At 53.7% G+C, this 17512-nt stretch overlaps 3 protein-coding genes across 3 annotated transcripts; 2 read left to right on the forward strand and 1 right to left on the reverse strand.

Annotated features, from left to right (window-relative positions):
- Positions 1-26: 26 nt before the first annotated feature.
- MIND_00784100 (MFS domain-containing protein) lies at positions 27-1776 on the reverse strand (the record flags this gene model as incomplete). The annotated part of the gene is made up of 4 exons (XM_037364528.1): positions 27-165; positions 209-418; positions 1026-1602; positions 1644-1776. 4 exons carry the CDS (start codon positions 1774-1776, stop codon positions 27-29), a joined length of 1059 nt encoding a protein of 352 aa, XP_037220172.1.
- A 5542-nt stretch (positions 1777-7318) lies between these two features.
- Positions 7319-8383, forward strand: MIND_00784200 (uncharacterized protein; the record flags this gene model as incomplete). Its single annotated transcript, XM_037364529.1, has 6 exons — positions 7319-7630; positions 7666-7746; positions 7795-7911; positions 7958-7991; positions 8035-8094; positions 8142-8383. 6 exons carry the CDS (start codon positions 7319-7321, stop codon positions 8381-8383), a joined length of 846 nt encoding a protein of 281 aa, XP_037220173.1.
- A 7348-nt stretch (positions 8384-15731) lies between these two features.
- MIND_00784300 (uncharacterized protein) lies at positions 15732-16630 on the forward strand (the record flags this gene model as incomplete). Its single annotated transcript, XM_037364530.1, has 6 exons — positions 15732-16043; positions 16081-16161; positions 16210-16326; positions 16373-16406; positions 16450-16509; positions 16557-16630. 6 exons carry the CDS (start codon positions 15732-15734, stop codon positions 16628-16630), a joined length of 678 nt encoding a protein of 225 aa, XP_037220174.1.
- Between the last annotated feature and the right edge of the window lie 882 nt (positions 16631-17512).

Raw genomic sequence — 17512 nt, forward strand, 5'->3', positions numbered from 1 at the left:
TCCCAATATGTGGGACAACATTGAGGTTAGCCTAGCAGCATGTGTGGGCACTCGCCCTCTATCACCGGTACACTCGTTGACCTGTCAGCATTTCGATGTGTGATCATCGAGGAAAACGCGCTCTTCTGACGGATTTCAGCCCCATGGTAGTAAAGGTAGATCGGGCTATGTTTGTCAGTCTCAACAAGCAACCAGGATAATGACAAACAATGGGATTCCCAAGACAATACCCAGACCACCGAGTAACGAGTTGCCGCCGCCCGTCCCGAGGGCGTTGAACATTTGCTGGCCGAATAGTGGAAAGGCGAAGCCTAAAAGGGAGCGGAAAACAGATGCAGCGGAGAGAGCACTTGCGGCGTAGGTGAACGTGTCGACGAGGTAGAGTTGTATTAGGTGCCGCACAATGTTGTCATCATGCCTTTTTCACATGTCATACCATACCCCCCCTTGCACGCCTCGCTCCAACGCTAAGTCGCGCTCGCTCGCCAAGTCGCGCGAGCGAGAGCACCCTCTAATATACATTTTTTTTTCAGCGCACGGACCCATAAACAATGTCATGTGAGTACATTTGTGCGTCGAGTACCGGGAGATTTTTGGGGTTTTAGAGGTGTGTTTGCGTGGATTTCACAGAGTTACGGGGTTCTTAGGCAGAACGAGCAGGAGTAGCAAGTAAATCACGTGTATTAGCTATTTCTACGCGTCCAGAACACGCTAATTACACCAAGACACGTCGCGACGCGCGCCAAATCCAGCCCAAAGCACAAGTCCATTAACTCCTTGGCCCCTGCATCCCAGCGACAGAGCGCTATCACCGGTCCGTTGCACTACACCCGTTCATTGGCCTCCGGCGGTTGGAACCCTCGAAATTTTGGCCTTGCTCCGCGCGTAAAGGGCGTCATTTTGTCGTCCGGGGTACGCGTTGGTGAAGGCGTAATTGAGCCCGTTGTATGCACCATGGCCGTTGGGGGGACAACGACTAGAGGGAAAGCACGTCAGTTAAGGTTTGAAGATAGTTTCATGCATACCAAATGAAAATGGCGGCCCGAAGCATCTTCGCACGGCGGCAGGGCGCCTGATCCGAGTCCTGCGTGTTGGTAATCGATACGGCAGAGACGGGCCGCCAGTTGAAATGTCTTGTGGGATTCAGTCTGGCAAGTAGAATGCGGAGAGGCAGAAGTTGATGGGGTATGGCGACGTCCAAGCGGCGCAGTAGTCGATGGCGGGGATGACAGACGACGGAGACATGGCTAGGTGGAGCGTCTTGCCCGATTTGGCCGCGAAAAGACAAAGCGGAGCGGTGGAGGTTGGCGGGTGAGAGTCGGTGATGGCGAGGAGGACAACGCCTCATTGTCGGAGCTGCAACGACCAGCTTGGGGGAAGGCAGCACCCTGCTGCCAAAGTCGGCAAAGTCGCACGGGTTGATGGTCATGGCGGTAACTGGAAGGGGATCACGATGGGGGTGAAGGACGTGGGGCAAGGACGTGGGGCAAGGCAGGATTGAGCACGTGGTACGCGCTTGGGGGAAGAGACGTTGATCCCAGTCCTGTTTGGTGGCCAACTCGGGTCCAAACACGCGCCAAAAGACATACCCAACGCTAAAGGCTAGGAAGGCGAGCGCGCCCGGCCAGGCCGGCCCAAGTAACCTTTACTCGGCGCGACGATCGAGACGGAGTTTGCGCGAGTTGCAGTGCAAGCACCGGGTCGGGACGGCCAGCTCCGGTCGGTAGGCAATGAGTCGGAGGTCGGGTATGGCGATGCCTCCAAGCCGACACCCATGGCGAGGACGGCTAGGTCATGATGGGATGCCCTGCCCGATTTGGCCGCGAAGGTAGAAGGCGGAGCGGCGAAGGCTAACCAATGGGAGTCGGTGATCGCCACGAGCGCAAGGTCGGAGCTGCAACAACCAGCTGGGGGAAAGGCAGCACCCTGCTGCCAACGTCCACTTTGAAGGCCTTCCCGTTTGTTGGCCTCCGCGGCAAAAACCTGTGAAAATTTGGGTCAATAGAGCACAAAAAGAAGGGCAAAATGACACACCAAAAAATCACGGAATTGATCGGATCAAAGCCGATTTGATGCGCAATCAGAGCGGGAAACGCGTCTTGCCTTGGCAGGCGGACGGGCGGGCGTGTCCGTCAGGCGGTGGTAAGGAGCCCGCGCAAGGCGTGAGCGACAGCGCACTGCCAAGGGTCGGGAGCAGTCCTCGTAACTAGCGGCACAGCGGCAAGGGCAGGCAAGGAGGCGCAGTGACAAAGCACATGCTGATTCCCGCCGATTCCAGTTGGACAGAAGGCCAGCAAGGCAGCGCACTGCTGCCGACGTCCACTTTGAAGCCCTCCGTGTACGTGGGCCTCCGGCGGTAAAAACCTGCAAAAATTGGCATTAATAGACCGCAAAACCAAGGGCAAAATGACGCACCAAAAATATTGGAATTGATCGGATCAATGCCGATGTTGACGCTGGAGAACGGATGGCGCGGGCAGGCGGCTAGTTAACATTTGGTCATAAATACGGCACCAACGCGATCGTCGAAGTTGATATTCAGCAGGGTGTGTGATACGGCGCGGGCGGCTGGGCATTGCACTCGGTGAGGGAGCAGGGCAGGGTATTGCTGCAGACGGCCAGGCGGAAGTCGAGCATCCCCGCAGGAATCTGGAGAAAACAGTTAATGAAGTGAGAAAAGCGGGGCAAAAGGGCCCACCCAAAATATTGGAACGGATGTTGCGGGAGTCGAGTAAAGGAGTCGACGCACGCGAATCAGGGCGGGAATGCGATGTTGAGCGCGAGAACAGCCGTCGCCGCTGCCGCATGGGTAACAACAGCTCGAAGGCCATAAGCCCAGTCCTTCGTCTAACTTCAATGAAGCGGAGGCGGCTCAGGACTGAGAGCCATGTTCGACAGAAACTACTAGTACAGAAGAGTTAGCAGAGTCAAAAAGAAAAAAGACAGAATCACGCACCAAAAGCATCAGGTTTGACTCCGAGTTGGAGGAGCGACAGCTTGAAGGCCGGCCGGGAGCGCGAATCAGTCATTCGAGTTGGTCCCTAAAGCGCAACGGCACAGGCAACACAGTGCCTTGGCCAGCGTGACGGTTGTTGGTCGCCACGAGCATGCTCGTATTTAGGTAAGCATTGCGCTGAAAACGGAGTTAGCTGTCATTACTTGAGAGAACTCAACGACTCACTTGAGCCATGAGCGTTAATTGCCGCAGAGACGGTATGTGCCGCCAGTGGCGCTCAAGGCCGCGTTGAAGGCGGCCATCGGGGTTGACGACGCCGTGCCGCCAAAGAGGACTTGGAATCAAAGACGTTGGCCTTGTTTGCGCAGGTTGGTCGACGAGGGTTGTATTTGCGCAAGCATTGCGCTGGGAACGACATTAGTTAAGAGCACGACTCGGAAAGTCGATAGAGCGCACGTACTATGAGGCAAACAACGTTGAAGGCTTTGGGGAGTCGAGGAAAGAGGGATTGGCCACTGTGCTACGCTGGTCAGCGACGACGCGAATGGCATAGACGGTGGACGTTACGAGGGGCAGAGACAGAGCGCAATTCTGGGCATGGTGGTGGTCTTAAGTCGACCATAAACAAGTGTGCGTGACTTCGTTTACGCGAAAAATTCTGGCATGTCATAACACAATCCATCAAGTCAGGGTTGCCCCTCACGACGCGACTTACCTCCGGTATTCGGTTAAGCATGATCTAGCCCGTCGTCGTCGGCGGCAGCTGCAGGCGGCGCTTCGAAACGCGTCAAAGCAGGGGAAACAGAGCAAAACGGTAGCAAGCACGGTATTTGAAGGTGCATATTGGTAGGTGGTTCTGCCCAGCACTGAAGCCTATATCCACCGCAGACAGATCGTGGGCGCCGCGAGAGAGATGTCGGGGGTGATCGTTGACGACAGGAATGTCACCGTGACGACACACGTGTGCGTGACAATCATGCCGACCACGGCTCGGGGATGAGTTTCACTGGAGATGAGGGAGGCTGCAGGCGATGGGCTGCAGGCGATGGGCCGGCTTCCGCGGATAACGGGTCGTTCAGGCTTGACTCTCAAGCCCGAGGCGCCCAGACCGTGACGTGAATAAAATAAAATGTATCCGAATGCCAGTGGTTTACTTTGCCTAGCGGCGCCGTCGGGGAATCGGCAATGAGCGGCAGTGAGGATAGACGGGTATCCAAGTGGCTAAGGACAAGGCCGTAAGTAATTAATGGTGATGGAATGGAAGCGACGGCTGCCGAGGGTGACGTGATGTAACCCTGCCCGGATAGACCCTTTGCATTATCCTTGCTCAGTTGGCTCAGCTGCTTGCCCTTATTGCTGCAGTCGCCTTCGACTGCTTTTGCTGAAATGCCGTCCCATATATTTTTTTTCCCCAATTTTTTATTGAATTTCACTGATAACTTTCAAGCGTGACCAAAAGTGACGATAGCCATTTTTCTGGCGCTGTTGGCCCTTTTGCGCTCAGATCTGGCTTGAAGTCGTGACTCAGCAACGTCCTCCCGATAAGGCAAGCCCCAGGAGATGCCCAGTTTGCCCGTGCGCCGGTAATAATCGGCTGCGATCAAGCGTGGGAACAAATGTTGGCATTTGCTTCACCTTATCCGCCTGCTCATCGCGTGATTTGGGTCCCCGGAATGCACTCGATTCAAGACGGGAACGTTTTTCGTGATTCACACACTACTTTGCATCGCATGCTTCGATAGCTACCAAATTTGACAGGCGGTATGCAACTACGGGCCGCCCTTCCCCTGTGCTGGGATCAGGCACACAGAGCAAAAGCCACTGCACAGTTCAGCGGAAACGCGCAATTCACGTTTCTAAGCGGTTTAACCCTGAGATGCGCCACCACCCGCTTAGCAACCGCCTCAACGCTGAGTGACAGATCGAAGCCGGACGTGGGAAGCGTTCCAGACTTTATCGTCATTGCCCAAGGACTCGCTTTCCACCCATCTTACTTTTTGCACTTTGGTGCATTCTACACCAAGTATGACCATGGGTAGCAATATAGGTGGTGGATCACTGTGGACTATACTCTAGTTCAACATCCCAGGCGCTACGTCGTCCATCTCGCTTCGCCTCGCTTGACAAACTCAACACTTCCGGAAATACCCTCAACTACCATGCCGACACGATTTCGCTCCGCGTTCCCATCGGTTATTGCAAGTGTATAAAAAGCTCGCCTGGCTCGATGCCAATCATTTCCCTCTTCTTCCCTCCGCCCATCTTCGAGCCAAAGTTGACTACTCACGTGTTGTTGACTTTGCGCTTGTCTTTTGTCGATCCTAGTAATCGACATCTATTCTCTTTGCTTACTCGACAGGATCGTGCTACCTGTACCCTCCTTCGCTACTGCCCCCTCGCATCTGTCATTTACAGCAACACTTACCTTGCACTTGTGGTGAGTTATCCATTGTTGTTCTCCTTGGCTAACATGTGTGGTCGTCTTCAAGCTTAGTTCTGAGTTCTCGCAAACCTGTTGTCTGACCACGTTACCAGATGTGTCGAGCAAGCAACAAGGCGCAATCGTTGAGCCCATGTAGTCTTGATGCTGGCCAACAGTTTTGTGTTGGTGGGAAGTCGAATGGGTCGGTGAGTGCTTCGGGACTTGTGCTTGCGATCCTTGCGCTGACCGCTTTCCTCAGCGACTTGCGGTTGGTGCGGAGCAAGACGAGGGCGAGCACCTTGCAGTTGTTTGAGTCTGTGATGATATAGTGAGTCCTTCCTATCATCGCCACTTGTATCACTGTTTAAATTCTATCAGTTTGTCGTTATTCAAGTCGTTTAGTTGCCCACCTTGAATCTACAGCTTCAGGACCACGTTCACTGTTCACGCTTTGTTGATTTGGCTTGCGAGCGGGGAGCTGAAGTCATGGCAATCCCTTGCGCAGATTTGGAGCTCGCGTTTGCAGGTACGTGGTCTTGAACCCCGTTCCTCGATTCTGACAAGGCGCAGTATCAAGTCCCACTCGCGACACCGCCAATTGCCTTGCTTTTCTGGTTTGCGGGAGAGGCCGCTGTTTAACTGACATTGTTATCCAGTGATTTTGACACGCGTTGCAAAGTGGCTTTGGCGACTTGAGTTGTTTCGGCAAACAGGGAGCTGCCGCGGACTTGTGGTGAGTTATCCATTGTTGTCCTCCGTCTTGGCTGACATATCATGTAGGCGTTGTCGTCTTCAAGCTGATCGAACAGGTGAGTACTTTGAAGTTGTCAACATTCTCGCAAACCTGTTGTCGGACCGTGTCAGATGTGTCGAATGAGCGAGCGCGATAGTTGTGCCTGTTCAGTCCTCGTCGTCTTGATGCTAACATTTGCGAAGCAGTTTTGCGTTGGAAGTCGAATGGGTCGGTTCTCCGTCATTGGTGAGTGTTTCGGGACTTGTGCTTGCGACCTTGCGCTGACCGCTTTCTTCAGCGACTTGCTCGTCCCGCTCAAGTCGGCAGTTGACAGTGAGTCCTTCGCGTTGTTGCGCTGTTCAAGTTCTATGAGTTTGTTGTTATTCACGTCGTTTAGTTGCCCACCTTGAATCCACAGTTTCAAAACCACGATTCGACATTGGCGTTCAGCGGCGCTCTCTGGTTTGCTGTCCGCATTTTGGGGGGGGAGAGTTGTGCCCAGTACGACTGCCTGCTGCTTGGGCGTTTTTCTTGCAAAGCTGACCTAGTTATGCAGCGGTTGCGATTTTGACGACCGGTGAGACGGGTTGTTCCGGCATCTAGCGGCAGACAGAGGTTGGACTTTGTGCAGCGAGCGAGTCGAATTTGGCGCCCGACGGGCGGGAGGTGGGATTTGTTGTTGGCAGGGCAGTCTTCATAGACGTTAGTTAGTGAGCATTCGTTCGAGGCTGTTGTACTTACCCGCTGCCAGATGTGCCCAAAGAAAGTCCGGGCTGAGGTTTGCGGAGGGGATAACCCAAAAAGGGTAAATGAAAGAAGCGCGCGCATGCGGCGCGGCGGCGGCGGCGGCGTGCGGAGACACTGCTGCGTCAACGCGGCAATGGATGCGCGAAGACGGACTGAAAACTCTCTGCCGTGTGATTTCGGGAGATGAATCAGGGACGACAACGTTGCCACGATGGCACTCAAGTACCCTCTGTTATATGCCGATCCGAATGAGTCGCTTTAGCTTCACCGCTGCGCAGATCGAGCGACATTCTGGTCAATCGTAGGTGGGTCACGATGATGTCACGTAAATGATGCCGACCATTTTCGTCACGAACGGCTATGGCAGACGCGTCTTGCAGCCGAACCCCGACTTCCCGGCTGCTTTTATTGTGGATGCAAGACGTACCTTTCGGTCTTGCTTGGCCTCCACTTTCGTGACATGATCTCCTCAACTGTCTCTCGAAGTTCGATGCGGATTGTTGCTCTCCCTCTAACGCGAATCAACACGTCGGCGACGATAAAACTGCCCCGTCCAACCTTCTATCGATTCAATATAACGCCCCCACCGCCTAAGCCTTTGCTGCCGCGAACAGGGTGGTTGGCGGACTATCTACCGCAAGAGGGAATTGGTAAATGGGTGTCGAACAAAGCCAACCAGACGTGGATTAGCTGGGGCGCAGCGCCAGAAGGGAGCATTAAGGTGCGCGTCTCAGTTATCTGCTTCCCTCCACACAAACTTGCAACCAGCAACGTGCATTCCAAATTGGCGAACGACTTATGAGCCAGCTTGATTTCGAGGAGACAAATTTGAAGAGCCTCGATCTTTCCATCGCCCCGCCACTCCATGCTCAAGAGAAAGCCCATGATGTGCGCCTCTTTATTCAGAGCCAGCGCTCCCTTCTGACAATCGAGTAGATTCCGCTTTTCTATCCACCAACTATGCTATCCGGTCCACAATCACTAGAAAATCTGAAGACACTGGTGGAGCAACGAATACCGATACATAGTCGCGGCATATACCTGTGGATCTTTGTAGGTTTTCTTCCATGGGGGTCGACTTTTCTCAACTCCTCTCCAGTTTGGTGTCCTCTCCGCCCCGCTGAAGCTTATTCGTATGCATTCACTCAAGACATTCTGCGCACTAAAATCGTCTAGCTATAATACCTAATTTTCCGTTTTACTTCTGCGCCTGGCGAACATGGTCTCATGTCAAAGGTATTTCATCCCCAGTTTCTTATAACTCGTGACTCACTGCTCCTCAGCCCGTCGTGCTGCCCGATATATCAAGTCTCTCATAGACAGCAAACGTGTCGTTCCGGAGGCACTGCATGATCTGACTGCTGTCTATGTCGGAGCAGCTACCGAGGCGATAACTGAACGAGAAACATTACAGCGGGCAGTACGGTCCCTGGGAATGTCGGCGGATGAAGAAAAGGCGCTGTTCCAGGCACAAGAGCAAGTTGTCAAACGACGAGCAAATGCAAAGAAGACTAAGATAATGTAACGTGGCTCGTATTAATGCAGTTTGACCCTCTGTCCCGTCCCAATATGTGGGACAACATTGAGGTTAGCCTAGCAGCATGTGTGGGCACTCGCCCTCTATCACCGGTACACTCGTTGACCTGTCAGCATTTCGATGTGTGATCATCGAGAAAACGCGCTCTTCTGACGGATTTCAGCCCCATGGTAGTAAAGGTAGATCGGGCTATGTTTGTCAGTCTCAACAAGCAACCAGGATAATGACAAACAATGGGATTCCCAAGACAATACCCAGACCACCGAGTAACGAGTTGCCGCCGCCCGTCCCGAGGGCGTTGAACATTTGCTGGCCGAATAGTGGAAAGGCGAAGCCTAAAAGGGGGCGGAAAACAGATGCAGCGGAGAGAGCACTTGCGGCGTAGGTGAACGTGTCGACGAGGTAGAGTTGTATTAGGTGCCGCACAATGTTGTCATCATGCCTTTTTCACATGTCATACCATACCCCCCCTTGCACGCCTCGCTCCAACGCTAAGTCGCTCGCTCGCCAAGTCGCGAGCGAGAGCACCCTCTAATATACATTTTTTTTCAGCGCACGGACCCATAAACAATGTCATGTGAGTACATTTGTGCGTCGAGTACCGGGAGATTTTTGGGGTTTTAGAGGTGTGTTTGCGTGGATTTCACAGAGTTACGGGGTTCTTAGGCAGAACGAGCAGGAGTAGCAAGTAAATCACGTGTATTAGCTATTTCTACGCGTCCAGACACGCTAATTACACCAAGACACGCGTCGCGACGTCAAATCCAGCCCAAAGCACAAGTCCATTAACTCCTTGGCCCCTGCATCCCAGCGACAGAGCGCTATCACCGGTCCGTTGCACTACACCCGTTCATTGGCCTCCGGCGGTTGGAACCCTCGAAATTTTGGCCTTGCTCCGCGCGTAAAGGGCGTCATTTTGTCGTCCGGGGTACGCGTTGGTGAAGGCGTAATTGAGCCCGTTGTATGCACCATGGCCGTTGGGGGGACAACGACTAGAGGGAAAGCACGTCAGTTAAGGTTTGAAGATAGTTTCATGCATACCAAATGAAAATGGCGGCCCGAAGCATCTTCGCACGGGCGGCAGGGCGCCTGATCCGAGTCCTGCGTGTTGGTAATCGATACGGCAGAGACGGGCCGCCAGTTGAAATGTCTTGTGGGATTCAGTCTGGCAAGTAGAATGCGGAGAGGCAGAAGTTGATGGGGTATGGCGACGTCCAAGCGAGCGCAGTAGTCGATGGCGGGGATGACAGACGACGGAGACATGGCTAGGTGGAGCGTCTTGCCCGATTTGGCCGCGAAAAGACAAAGCGGAGCGGTGGAGGTTGGCGGGTGAGAGTCGGTGATGGCGAGGAGGACAACGCCTCATTGTCGGAGCTGCAACGACCAGCTTGGGGGAAGGCAGCACCCTGCTGCCAAAGTCGGCAAAGTCGCACGGGTTGATGGTCATGGCGGTAACTGGAAGGGGATCACGATGGGGGTGAAGGACGTGGGGCAAGGACGTGGGGCAAGGCAGGATTGAGCACGTGGTACGCGCTTGGGGAAGAGACGTTGATCCCAGTCCTGTTTGGTGGCCAACTCGGGTCCAAACACGCGCCAAAAGACATACCCAACGCTAAAGGCTAGGAAGGCGAGCGCGCCCGGCCAGGCCGGCCCAAGTAACCTTTACTCGGGCGCGACGCATCGAGACGGAGTTGCGCGCGAGTTGCAGTGCAAGCACCGGGTCGGGACGGCCAGCTCCGATTCGGTAGGCAATGAGTCGGAGGTCGGGTATGGCGATGCCTCCAAGCCGACACCCATGGCGAGGACGGCTAGGTCATGATGGGATGCCCTGCCCGATTTGGCCGCGAAGGTAGAAGGCGGAGCGGCGAAGGCTAACCAATGGGAGTCGGTGATCGCCACGAGCGCAAGGTCGGAGCTGCAACAACCAGCTTGGGGGAAAGGCAGCACCCTGCTGCCAACGTCCACTTTGAAGGCCTTCCCGTTTGTTGGCCTCCCTGGCAAAAACCTGTGAAAATTTGGGTCAATAGAGCACAAAAAGAAGGGCAAAATGACACACCAAAAAATCACGGAATTGATCGGATCAAAGCCGATTTGATGCGCAATCAGAGCGGGAAACGCGTCTTGCCTTGGCAGGCGGACGGGCGGGCGTGTCCGTCAGGCGGGGTGGTAAGGAGCCGCGCAAGGCGTGAGCGACAGCGCACTGCCAAGGGTCGGGAGCAGTCCTCGTAACTAGCGGCACAGCGGCAAGGGCAGGCAAGGAGGCGCAGTGACAAAGCACATGCTGATTCCCGCCGATTCCAGTTGGACAGAAGGCCAGCAAGGCAGCGCACTGCTGCCGACGTCCACTTTGAAGCCCTCCGTGTACGTGGGCCTCCGGCGGTAAAAACCTGCAAAAATTGGCATTAATAGACCGCAAAACCAAGGGCAAAATGACGCACCAAAAATATTGGAATTGATCGGATCAATGCCGATGTTGACGCGGGAACGAGCGCGGCGCGGGCAGGCGGCTAGTTAACATTTGGTCATAAATACGGCACCAACGCGATCGTCGAAGTTGATATTCAGCAGGGTGTGATACGGCGCGGCGGGCGGCTGGGCATTGCACTCGGTGAGGGAGCAGGGCAGGGTATTGCTGCAGACGGCCAGGCGGAAGTCGAGCATCCCCGCAGGAATCTGGAGAAAACAGTTAATGAAGTGAGAAAAGCGGGGCAAAAGGGCCCACCCAAAATATTGGAACGGATGTTGCGGGAGTCGAGTAAAGGAGTCGACGCACGCGAATCAGGGCGGGAATGCGATGTTGAGGCGAGAACAGCCGTCGCCGCTGCCGCATGGGTAACAACAGCTCGAAGGCCATAAGCCCAGTCCTTCGTCTAACTTCAATGAAGCGGAGGCGGCTCAGGACTGAGAGCCATGTTCGACAGAAACTACTAGTACAGAAGAGTTAGCAGAGTCAAAAAAGAAAAGACAGAATCACGCACCAAAAGCATCAGGTTTGACTCCGAGTTGGAGGAGCGACAGCTTGAAGGCCGGCCGGGAGCGCGAATCAGTCATTCGAGTTGGTCCCTAAAGCGCAACGGCACAGGCAACACAGTGCCTTGGCCAGCGTGACGGTTGTTGGTCGCCACGAGCATGCTCGTATTTAGGTAAGCATTGCGCTGAAAACGGAGTTAGCTGTCATTACTTGAGAGAACTCAACGACTCACTTGAGCCATGAGCGTTAATTGCCGCAGAGACGGTATGTGCCGCCAGTGGCGCTCAAGGCCGCGTTGAAGGCGGCCATCGGGGTTGACGACGCCGTGCCGCCAAAGAGGACTTGGAATCAAAGACGTTGGCCTTGTTTGCGCAGGTTGGTCGACGAGGGTTGTATTTGCGCAAGCATTGCGCTGGGAACGACATTAGTTAAGAGCACGACTCGGAAAGTCGATAGAGCGCACGTACTATGAGGCAAACAACGTTGAAGGCTTTGGGGAGTCGAGGAAAGAGGGATTGGCCACTGTGCTACGCTGGTCAGCGACGACGCGAATGGCATAGACGGTGGACGTTACGAGGGGCAGAGACAGAGCGCAATTCTGGGCATGGTGGTGGTCTTAAGTCGACCATAAACAAGTGTGCGTGACTTCGTTTACGCGAAAAATTCTGGCATGTCATAACACAATCCATCAAGTCAGGGTTGCCCCTCACGACGCGACTTACCTCCGGTATTCGGTTAAGCATGATCTAGCCCGTCGTCGTCGGGCGGCAGCTGCAGGCGGCGCTTCGAAACGCGTCAAAGCAGGGGAAACAGAGCAAAACGGTAGCAAGCACGGTATTTGAAGGTGCATATTGGTAGGTGGTTCTGCCCAGCACTGAAGCCTATATCCACCGCAGACAGATCGTGGGCGCCGCGAGAGAGATGTCGGGGGTGATCGTTGACGACAGGAATGTCACCGTGACGACACACGTGTGCGTGACAATCATGCCGACCACGGCTCGGGGATGAGTTTCACTGGAGATGAGGGAGGCTGCAGGCGATGGGCTGCAGGCGATGGGCCGGCTTCCGCGGATAACGGGTCGTTCAGGCTTGACTCTCAAGCCCGAGGCGCCAGACCGTGACGTGAATAAAATAAAATGTATCCGAATGCCAGTGGTTTACTTTGCCTAGCGGCGCCGTCGGGGAATCGGCAATGAGCGGCAGTGAGGATAGACGGGTATCCAAGTGGCTAAGGACAAGGCCGTAAGTAATTAATGGTGATGGAATGGAAGCGACGGCTGCCGAGGGTGACGTGATGTAACCCTGCCCGGATAGACCCTTTGCATTATCCTTGCTCAGTTGGCTCAGCTGCTTGCCCTTATTGCTGCAGTCGCCTTCGACTGCTTTTGCTGAAATGCCGTCCCATATATTTTTTTCCCCAAATTTTTTATTGAATTTCACTGATAACTTTCAAGCGTGACCAAAAGTGACGATAGCCATTTTTCTGGCGCTGTTGGCCCTTTTGCGCTCAGATCTGGCTTGAAGTCGTGACTCAGCAACGTCCTCCCGATAAGGCAAGCCCCCAGGAGATGCCCAGTTTGCCCGTGCGCCGGTAATAATCGGCTGCGATCAAGCGTGGGAACAAATGTTGGCATTTGCTTCACCTTATCCGCCTGCTCATCGCGTGATTTGGGTCCCCGGAATGCACTCGATTCAAGACGGGAACGTTTTTCGTGATTCACACACTACTTTGCATCGCATGCTTCGATAGCTACCAAATTTGACAGGCGGTATGCAACTACGGGCCGCCCTTCCCCTGTGCTGGGATCAGGCACACAGAGCAAAAGCCACTGCACAGTTCAGCGGAAACGCGCAATTCACGTTTCTAAGCGGTTTAACCCTGAGATGCGCCACCACCCGCTTAGCAACCGCCTCAACGCTGAGTGACAGATCGAAGCCGGACGTGGGAAGCGTTCCAGACTTTATCGTCATTGCCCAAGGACTCGCTTTCCACCCATCTTACTTTTTGCACTTTGGTGCATTCTACACCAAGTATGACCATGGGTAGCAATATAGGTGGTGGATCACTGTGGACTATACTCTAGTTCAACATCCCAGGCGCTACGTCGTCCATCTCGCTCGCCTCGCTTGACAAACTCAACACTTCCGGAAATACCCTCAACTACCATGCCGACACGATTCGCTCCGCGTTCCCATCGGTTATTGCAAGTGTATAAAAAGCTCGCCTGGCTCGATGCCAATCATTTCCCTCTTCTTCCCTCCGCCCATCTTCGAGCCAAAGTTGACTACTCACGTGTTGTTGACTTTGCGCTTGTCTTTTGTCGATCCTAGTAATCGACATCTATTCTCTTTTGCTTACTCGACAGGATCGTGCTACCTGTACCCTCCTTCGCTACTGCCCCCTCGCATCTGTCATTTACAGCAACACTTACCTTGCACTTGTGGTGAGTTATCCATTGTTGTTCTCCTTGGCTAACATGTGTGGTCGTCTTCAAGCTTAGTTCTGAGTTCTCGCAAACCTGTTGTCTGACCACGTTACCAGATGTGTCGAGCAAGCAACAAGGCGCAATCGTTGAGCCCATGTAGTCTTGATGCTGGCCAACAGTTTTGTGTTGGTGGGAAGTCGAATGGGTCGGTGAGTGCTTCGGGACTTGTGCTTGCGATCCTTGCGCTGACCGCTTTCCTCAGCGACTTGCGGTTGGTGCGGAGCAAGACGAGGGCGAGCACCTTGCAGTTGTTTGAGTCTGTGATGATATAGTGAGTCCTTCCTATCATCGCCACTTGTATCACTGTTTAAATTCTATCAGTTTGTCGTTATTCAAGTCGTTTAGTTGCCCACCTTGAATCTACAGCTTCAGGACCACGTTCACTGTTCACGCTTTGTTGATTTGGCTTGCGAGCGGGGAGCTGAAGTCATGGCAATCCCTTGCGCAGATTTGGAGCTCGCGTTTGCAGGTACGTGGTCTTGAACCCCGTTCCTCGATTCTGACAAGGCGCAGTATCAAGTCCCACTCGCGACACCGCCAATTGCCTTGCTTTTCTGGTTTGCGGGAGAGGCCGCTGTTTAACTGACATTGTTATCCAGTGATTTTGACACGCGTTGCAAAGTGGCTTTGGCGACTTGAGTTGTTTCGGCAAACAGGGAGCTGCCGCGGACTTGTGGTGAGTTATCCATTGTTGTCCTCCGTCTTGGCTGACATATCATGTAGGCGTTGTCGTCTTCAAGCTGATCGAACAGGTGAGTACTTTGAAGTTGTCAACATTCTCGCAAACCTGTTGTCGGACCGTGTCAGATGTGTCGAATGAGCGAGCGCGCGATAGTTGTGCCTGTTCAGTCCTCGTCGTCTTGATGCTAACATTTGCGAAGCAGTTTTGCGTTGGAAGTCGAATGGGTCGGTTCTCCGTCATTGGTGAGTGTTTCGGGACTTGTGCTTGCGACCTTGCGCTGACCGCTTTCTTCAGCGACTTGCTCGTCCCGCTCAAGTCGGCAGTTGACAGTGAGTCCTTCGGCGTTGTTGCGCTGTTCAAGTTCTATGAGTTTGTTGTTATTCACGTCGTTTAGTTGCCCACCTTGAATCCACAGTTTCAAAACCACGATTCGACATTGGCGTTCAGCGGCGCTCTCTGGTTTGCTGTCCGCATTTGCGGGGGGAGAGTTGTGCCCAGTACGACTGCCTGCTGCTTGGGCGTTTTTCTTGCAAAGCTGACCTAGTTATGCAGCGGTTGCGATTTTGACGACCGGTGAGACGGGTTGTTTCGGCATCTAGCGGCAGACAGAGGTTGGACTTTGTGCAGCGAGCGAGTCGAATTTGGCGCCCGACGGGCGGGAGGTGGGATTTGTTGTTGGCAGGGCAGTCTTCATAGACGTTAGTTAGTGAGCATTCGTTCGAGGCTGTTGTACTTACCCGCTGCCAGATGTGCCCAAAGAAAGTCCGGGCTGAGGTTTGCGGAGGGGATAACCCAAAAAGGGTAAATGAAAGAAGCGCGCGCGGTGCGGCGGCGGCGGCGTGCGGAGACACTGCTGCGTCAACGCGGCAATGGATGCGCCGAAGACGGACTGAAAACTCTCTGCCGTGTGATTTCGGGAGATGAATCAGGGACGACAACGTTGCCACGATGGCACTCAAGTACCCTCTGTTATATGCCGATCCGAATGAGTCGCTTTAGCTTCACCGCTGCGCAGATCGAGCGACATTCTGGTCAATCGTAGGTGGGTCACGATGATGTCACGTAAATGATGCCGACCATTTTCGTCACGAACGGCTATGGCAGACGCGTCTTGCAGCCGAACCCCGACTTCCCGGCTGCTTTTATTGTGGATGCAAGACGTACCTTTCGGTCTTGCTTGGCCTCCACTTTCGTGACATGATCTCCTCAACTGTCTCTCGAAGTTCGATGCGGATTGTTGCTCTCCCTCTAACGCGAATCAACACGTCGGCGACGATAAAACTGCCCCGTCCAACCTTCTATCGATTCAATATAACGCCCCCACCGCCTAAGCCTTTGCTGCCGCGAACAGGGTGGTTGGCGGACTATCTACCGCAAGAGGGAATTGGTAAATGGGTGTCGAACAAAGCCAACCAGACGTGGATTAGCTGGGGCGCAGCGCCAGAAGGGAGCATTAAGGTGCGCGTCTCAGTTATCTGCTTCCCTCCACACAAACTTGCAACCAGCAACGTGCATTCCAAATTGGCGAAGACGACTTATGAGCCAGCTTGATTTCGAGGAGACAAATTTGAAGAGCCTCGATCTTTCCATCGCCCCGCCACTCCATGCTCAAGAGAAAGCCCATGATGTGCGCCTCTTTATTCAGAGCCAGCGCTCCCTTCTGACAATCGAGTAGATTCCGCTTTTCTATCCACCAACTATGCTATCCGGTCCACAATCACTAGAAAATCTGAAGACACTGGTGGAGCAACGAATACCGATACATAGTCGCGGCATATACCTGTGGATCTTTGTAGGTTTTCTTCCATGGGGGTCGACTTTTCTCAACTCCTCTCCAGTTTGGTGTCCTCTCCGCCCCGCTGAAGCTTATTCGTATGCATTCACTCAAGACATTCTGCGCACTAAAATCGTCTAGCTATAATACCTAATTTTCCGTTTTACTTCTGCGCCTGGCGAACATGGTCTCATGTCAAAGGTATTTCATCCCCAGTTTCTTATAACTCGTGACTCACTGCTCCTCAGCCCGTCGTGCTGCCCGATATATCAAGTCTCTCATAGACAGCAAACGTGTCGTCCGGAGGCACTGCATGATCTGACTGCTGTCTATGTCGGAGCAGCTACCGAGGCGATAACTGAACGAGAAACATTACAGCGGGCAGTACGGTCCCTGGGAATGTCGGCGGATGAAGAAAAGGCGCTGTTCCAGGCACAAGAGCAAGTTGTCAAACGACGAGCAAATGCAAAGAAGACTAAGATAATGTAACGTGGCTCGTATTAATGCAGTTTGACCCTCTGTCCCGTCCCAATATGTGGGACAACATTGAGGTTAGCCTAGCAGCATGTGTGGGCACTCGCCCTCTATCACCGGTACACTCGTTGACCTGTCAGCATTTCGATGTGTGATCATCGAGAAAACGCTCTTCTGACGGATTTCAGCCCCATGGTAGTAAAGGTAGATCGGGCTATGTTTGTCAGTCTCAACAAGCAACCAGGATAATGACAAACAATGGGATTCCCAAGACAATACCCAGACCACCGAGTAACGAGTTGCCGCCGCCCGTCCCGAGGGCGTTGAACATTTGCTGGCCGAATAGTGGAAAGGCGAAGCCTAAAAGGGAGCGGAAAACAGATGCAGCGGAGAGAGCACTTGCGGGCGTAGGTGAACGTGTCGACGAGGTAGAGTTGTATTAGGTGCCGCACAATGTTGTCATCATGCCTTTTTCACATGTCATACCATACCCCCCCTTGCACGCCTCGCTCCAACGCTAAGTCGCGCTCGCTCGCCAAGTCGCGCGAGCGAGAGCACCCTCTAATATACATTTTTTTTCAGCGCACGGACCCATAAACAATGTCATGTGAGTACATTTGTGCGTCGAGTACCGGGAGATTTTTGGGGTTTTAGAGGTGTGTTTGCGTGGATTTCACAGAGTTACGGGGTTCTTAGGCAGAACGAGCAGGAGTAGCAAGTAAATCACGTG

Source organism: Mycena indigotica (assembly GCF_014461135.1).
Source record: "Mycena indigotica strain 171206Taipei chromosome Unknown Mind.scaff0006, whole genome shotgun sequence".
NCBI lineage: Eukaryota > Fungi > Basidiomycota > Agaricomycetes > Agaricales > Mycenaceae > Mycena > Mycena indigotica.